This window comes from Halichoerus grypus, chromosome 9 (assembly GCF_964656455.1).
Source record: "Halichoerus grypus chromosome 9, mHalGry1.hap1.1, whole genome shotgun sequence".
Lineage (NCBI taxonomy): Eukaryota > Metazoa > Chordata > Mammalia > Carnivora > Phocidae > Halichoerus > Halichoerus grypus.
The window spans coordinates 115,337,541-115,344,107 of NC_135720.1; the positions used below are offsets into that span (position 1 = coordinate 115,337,541).

At 41.0% G+C, this 6,567-nt stretch overlaps 1 protein-coding gene across 1 annotated transcript; it reads right to left on the reverse strand.

Annotated features, from left to right (window-relative positions):
• Positions 1 to 207: 207 nt before the first annotated feature.
• LOC118552206 (HLA class II histocompatibility antigen, DQ alpha 1 chain-like) lies at positions 208 to 6,048 on the reverse strand. Its single transcript, XM_036118534.2, has 5 exons — positions 5,891 to 6,048; positions 1,849 to 2,097; positions 1,120 to 1,401; positions 701 to 875; positions 208 to 525 (listed from the first exon to the last, which is right to left on the reverse strand). Exons 1-4 carry the CDS (start codon positions 5,970 to 5,972, stop codon positions 721 to 723), a joined length of 768 nt encoding a protein of 255 aa, XP_035974427.2. The 5' UTR covers positions 5,973 to 6,048; the 3' UTR covers positions 208 to 525; positions 701 to 720.
• Between the last annotated feature and the right edge of the window lie 519 nt (positions 6,049 to 6,567).

Below are 6,567 nucleotides of genomic sequence, written 5' to 3' on the forward strand. Positions count from 1 at the left end.
TGGTAATGCCAAAGCATGGGAATAATTAGAAGAGAGAAATATTAACCTCAGCTAAGATATCAAATATTATCAGTCTATACTTGCTTGCTCTGGTGTTACTGGGCATGAAACATAATCCAGAAACCGAGATTAAGTGGACCTGAAGCATAAAGGACCATGGTCCTAGTCAGCCCTGAGATGAAAGACAAGAAAAATTTTACTAAGAGATCTCATAAAGGGAAATTTATTGTTTCCATGGGAATATTGGATCAGAGTTACAAAGAATTGGGTAACTGGGTAGAATATCCCAGAGATCTCATTGTAGGTAACAATTAAGAAAAGAAAAACAAATCAGGCAGTCAAGGCGGGAGAATTTCAAAGGATATGTGAGCTCTCAGAGGATATAGGGGGACCTTAAGTTCCAGAAAAGAGAAGAGAGGAGCAGCGTTGGAAGAGAGAGGGAATATGATGAACTCGGCCAGGAAACAGTGCTAGGTCACCTATCAAGTCCACTCTTCTGCTCTGGTCAGTGGGCATGTGGTGTACCTGCAATAGTACAGACATGAGATGGCTGGATCCTCGGGGGCTCCTGTATTGTCATCATGCCCTCCCCCAGACTCCTACAACCTTTCAACCACATTTGTGTCCACAAACTCCTCCCGCTTTCCTCCCTCCTGAGCTGTGTCTCCAGCTCTCAGCTCTGACAAATCTGAATCCTTACCTCCTTTTCTAGGGTGTGGCTCACAAAGGCCCTTGATGTCTGGAAGCACCACCTGAGTGCAGGCCTTGAATAATGAAGACAGTGCCCACCACGATGCCCACAAGGCCCACAGTCAACCCCACGGCACAGACCACAGTCTCTGTCAGCTCTGACATAGGGGTTGGAATCTCAGGTTCTGTAAAAATGAGGTTGTGGAAGTCAGAATGCAGAGTGTTGGTTCATGTACCCATGTGTGTGATGGGGCAGGAGGAATGGTTTTGGTTCCATGAGGACTCAGGGCACCATGGTTAGGGAAGAGAGAAAAGTCTATTATTCGAAGCCTTTGAAGTGTGGAAAACATGAGATTCCGGGGCTAAAGGGCAGGATACTCTGGACTTGATAGAGAAAGAAGGTGCCAAGGGGGTGGAATTCATACATACCCCAGTGTTTCAGAAGTGGCTCATCCAGGCCCCAGTGCTCCACCTTGCAGTCATAAATATCATCAGCAGAGGGAAGGAAGGTGAGGGAACTGATCTTTAAGAAGGAATGATCCCTCTTGGCGAGGAAGCTGGTTTCAGAAACACCTTCTGTGACTGAGTGCCTATTCTTCAACCATGTGATATTGATCACAGGAGGAAAGATGTTGTCGACAAAACAGATGAGGGTGTTGGGCTGACCCAGCATTGCAGGAGACTTTAGAAACACAGTCACCTCAGGAACCTCTGTGGTGAGGAAGCAGCACTGATATGAATTGCAAAGAGCTCTGCCCTGAGGTTCTGCATTGTGTCCTGCAAGAGCCCTCCCACCAACAGTTCCCCATCTGATGTTAGAAGAGTTCTTGCTTACCTTCTGCTTGGGAAAGTGTACATACACTGCCTATACTTTATCCTTATGCCCTTCCCTCTGTGGGCATGCTTATTAAAGTAGCAGATCTATAGGACTTCTCCTTGAGGGATTCAAGGAACATGGTATGGGAGTAAGGATCCTTGTACTACATGGCAATATTTCAGTTTTGAGATGGCAGAGGATGAGTGTTCAGTAATTACTATGAGAAGATCTGGGGAAAGATCCTTGGAAATTAGTCAAGGGTATCTATCGTAGGGAGGAAGGGAATGAGACCTGGTGTGTAGGAAGGTTCAGTAAAGAGAGGCAGAGTGGCGGACACATACCATTGGTAGCAGTGGTGGAGTTGGACCGTTTAGTCAGGATGTTCAAGTTTTGTTTTAATATAGCCAAGTTTCTCAGTGCAAACTGTGGGTCAAATCTTCCATATGTTTGAAACATAGGCAGCTGCCAGACAGTTTCCTTCTTCTCCAGGTCCACGTAGAACTCCTCATCTCCATCAAATTCATGGGTGTACTGGCCAGAGGGACCATAAGACTGGTAGACATTTATGCCATAGGAACCAACGTGGTCAGCTGATCAGTAAGGGTGAGGAGCAAGAAGTAGAGAACAGAGGGAGAAAAGAGCCTTATTAAACCAAGTGACAGAAGAAACTGGCTTTCAAATATAGTGGGCTTCATCTTTGGCACAGTCTTTAGGCAAATTTCCCAGCACCTGCTCCCTGCTCCCTCTCTCTCAGTGTTGATAGTTGTCCAGTTAGAATACAGTCTGCTTTTCCACTGTCATGTAGGCTCCACGAGAGCAGAATTACAACAGCCTTGTTACTGCTGTTCCCTGTGTACAGCTCAGCATCTGGCATACTCAGTTGGCTTATGATAAATATAATGAAATGAAAGAAGGAATGAACAAATTATCGTGGTTTTAGCTTCCTTTCTCAGAAATTCACTTTACTTCCCTCTGCTTCATAAGTTTTATCTCTTACTTAATTCTTTCATCAGTTAATACATACATTTTGATTCCTCTCCCCCCAAGACTGGTTCAGAGCAGAACTTTTTCTACAGTAGCTTTCCTTCCTTCCTTCCTTCCTTCCTCCTCTTCCTCCTCCCCCACCCCCCGTTCCTCCTTCTACTTCTTATTTTTCCAAAGAAAAGCACACAGGACCATATTGTTTTAAAAGAGTTTCTTAACTGTTATAGGATATAAGAAAGAATATGACAAGGACAGTGACAATATTACAAAGTATATAAAAAATAAACAATGTTCCTAAGATCTCGATTTTGTTAACAACCGTAATCCTCAGAGGAGAGCACTCGATTTCATCAGAAATACAAAATGGAAGCTTTATTAGATTTTAGATTATTGTCACTTCCTACCCCCCTTTATTTTTTTTCCTTCGAGGAGGTTATTAAACCTCTTTCCTTATTCTGACTCAACATTTCTATCTGTTTAGGATTCTGGGTAAACTATGGCCCTTTTCCTCACATGGACAATATGCTTGTGTAAGGATGCCAAAATAGAATGGCAGAGTAGGACTCCACCCAGTGAGCCTAACTGGACAATGTTGTGAAGACATATGTGAGCTTTTTATCATTTCCTCTTTATGTTCCTCCTCATTTACTGAACATCAGCGAGACGTCAGACATCATGAGGAGCAGGGTGTAAAACACCAGTCAGCATGGTTTCTGTCATCAAGGAGCTTATTGCATGGTGAGAGAGTCAAGTGAGTACAGGAACAAAGACAGTAAGCTGTGGTGAGTCTTGCAAGGGAAGAGCAGCAGTCTTATGGTCCCACCTCCTCCACAAATACCTCATCTTCCAGTCAAACCAAAGTGTATTATTCTTTCATGTTTCTTGGTCTTTGTAGGGGTCTTTCTCCTTGAAACAAAGTTATCTTTATAGATTTCCTGGACACCTCCAGTTCCTTCTTGAAGTTCCTGCTTAGTTACCAACATTTTAGCTAAGTTCTCTCACTGAACATGTTTTTGACCACATTGTAACCTCCAACACCTCCATCCCAGTGTCTTGCTCTCCAAATTTATCTATACCTCATCAACTCTCTCCCTACCCTGTCCAGTATGACCCCCTTGGTTGATTACTTAAAAGGCCCTCCGACAAAACCTCTTTATCCTCTATACTTTATCCTTGACTCCTCTTTCAAACATGAATATATGCAATTATTGTTTTCATCTGGTACTTGTCCTGGGTTGCCAACAGTTGATGAATATCACATTGCTGAGTTTCAGTCTCAGCTGTGTCCACAGTCCTGCTCAGCAATGGTCCTTCTGCTTTCCTGCACCACGGGGCAGATAGCATGTCTTTTCATCATTGAATCCCCAAAATTTATCTCACTGTATGCTCAAAAGTGTGTATTGAATGTCAATTGCTATTCTCAAGGATCACAGAAATTTGGGGGAGTGGAGACTGACAGACACAGAGGTAGCAGAACCATATGAAAGTCAGAATCAGCAGTGACCAAGGCTGTATTATGATTTGTGAGCCTAAGCACTATCGGGCCCCTTTTTTTTCTTAAAATATTAAAAATCATATTTTGTGACTGCACTCGTACAAAGACAAATGTAATTAAGGCTGTATTAAAAATTGAAACATTTTCTTCTACTCTAAAGGTTCATTTTTTCTTCTAATTTTAAAGGAAATTAAAACATTTTAATGGTGGCACTGTGCTTACTGCACCTAATGGATAAGTTGAGCCTGACCAGGCTGCTCTGGTATGACACTGAAGAAAGGAAATTGGAAGTTCTCTGGAGAAGCAAGTGAAACTTCCATTAGCAAATGAAATTGGAATGGGAGCAGTCATGGTTAACAAAGTTGGTGAAAATTAGAGTATACCCCATTTCACTTTCCCTCTTAACTTTTTGGTTTTTCTACTTTGGTTTTTACAAACCCACTCCTCATGTCAATAAAACAACAATAAAAAGGACCAGGGATAGATCCTGGAAGGAAAGGATGATAAAGGAATGCCTGAAGAGAAGGTGGCAAGAGGTGGACAGTGAAGGTGGGGGGATTAAATAATTAATGTGTACTTGCCCTGTTTTCCTTTTAAGGGTCTCCATTGGGTAGAATGAAAGGTCATTTGAGTTGACAATTTGAGAATAATATAATTTAATTAACCAAGTTTTTTCATCATAAAGTTCTCAATTTTAAAATAAAAATAAAGATATTCTCTACTTTGTTAAAGAAAAAAAATTATGGAAGCAGCCCAAGTGTCCATTGTTAGATGAATGGATAAAGAAGATATGGTATATATATGTATATACACAATGGAATATTAGTCAGTGATAAAAAGAATGAAATCTTACCATTTGCAACAACATGGATGGAACTAGAGAGTGTAATGTTAAGTGAAATAATCAGTCAAAGACAACAACCATGTGATTTCACTCATTTGTGGAGTTTAAGAAACAAAACTAATGAACAAATAAAAAAGAGACAAATCAAAAAACAATTAACTGTAGGGAACAAACTGATGGTTACCAGAGGGGAGGTGGGGGGGGGGGGGATGGTTAAAACAGGTAAATGGGATTAAGAGTACACTTATCTTGATGAGCACTGAGTAATGTATAGAATTGTTGAATCACTATATTGTACAACTGAAACTAACATAACTCTGTATGTTAACCATTCTGTCATTAAAATTTAAAAAAATTATTAAGCCACACTTGTTGTAGTAACAATCAAGAAACAAGAATGATCATTGACATTACTATGTCTTCATTATTGGAAAAGCATTTCTAAATACATATTTGATCTGATTATTTGTGAAGTGACATATATGAGGTCATGTGGTAGAATGACTTGTCTAAAGGTATTCAGCTGGGCTTGTTTACCCACTCCCCTCATGCAAGTTTCCAGCATGAAAATGTATGGAAATCTGAGACAAAGAAGAGGACATCCTTCTTTATATCTACGTAGTATACATAATTCATGGAACTCTTTACCCCAAAGTGAGACTACAGAAGAAACATATAAAAAGCTTCAAAATGTTGTTCAGAGACATTTGGGAGCAATAGTTTATGAATTTTTAGTAACAAAACATCCACTCGTGGACATATCCCTAATCTTTGAGGTAATCATGAATAAATGCCATTGAGTCTTCTAGGCTATATTCACTGGATCTGATATTAAAAACGAATGATGTCCTTGACGAACTCAGCAACAGCACGGGAAGCAAAGAGAGTGGGTTGGGTCTCTAGTTTCCTGAAGGAAAGATGACTATAATTTTTAGATCTGCTTAATATTGAGAACACCTTTGAGGAGTCTCTGCTATTTCTACGCCAATCTCTATTTTTTTTTTTCCTTCCAATTCCTTTTCTCAAGTCTAGTCCCCACATCCCTCAGCTGTGCACTCACCCACAATGTCTTCACCACCAGAGGGGCTCATCATGGTGGTCAGGGTAAGAGTCCCCAGAATCAGAACTCTGTTTAGGGTCATTCTTTTCTCAATGCAGTTTCTGAAGTTGCTGTTCTGAGTTGCAGAGCAATGGTGAGGACCCAACTGAGAAGAGACTCTAAAGACACCCACACCAAACCCTGCTAGGTCAGGTTCTGGCCAATCAGAAAACTCCCTTCTGATGACACCTCAGTTGCCAGTTGAAGAGCTTGTACCAAGAAGCCTGGAAGGGACTGGGAAATCCCCTTGTTCTGATGTAGCCTCCATTCACAGTAGACTGGGGGAATTATCTAGGAAAAGAGGGAGGGTATTAAATCAGAATCTTCTTATGGGTGTGTATGCTTGCTGGTGGCAAGAGGGGTGGGAATTTTTGAGTAACTTCATGTTTAGATATCATCACTAATATGGTGTTCTTTGGATTTTCTGTTTTACAATCTCCAAAAATTCTCCCATGAACTGATTCCCTCCCTGGCAATCCCTATCTTCTCCCCTTTTCCTGGCCTCCATATGTGGGTTAATTGTCTTTCTTTTTTGTATCATAGTGCGTGTAAAATTTTCCAAATTTTTATTTACCTGCCTGGAGTATTTCTGCTGGTGGTAGGCAAGGAATACCTTTGCCTTTCTACTTATGTAAATC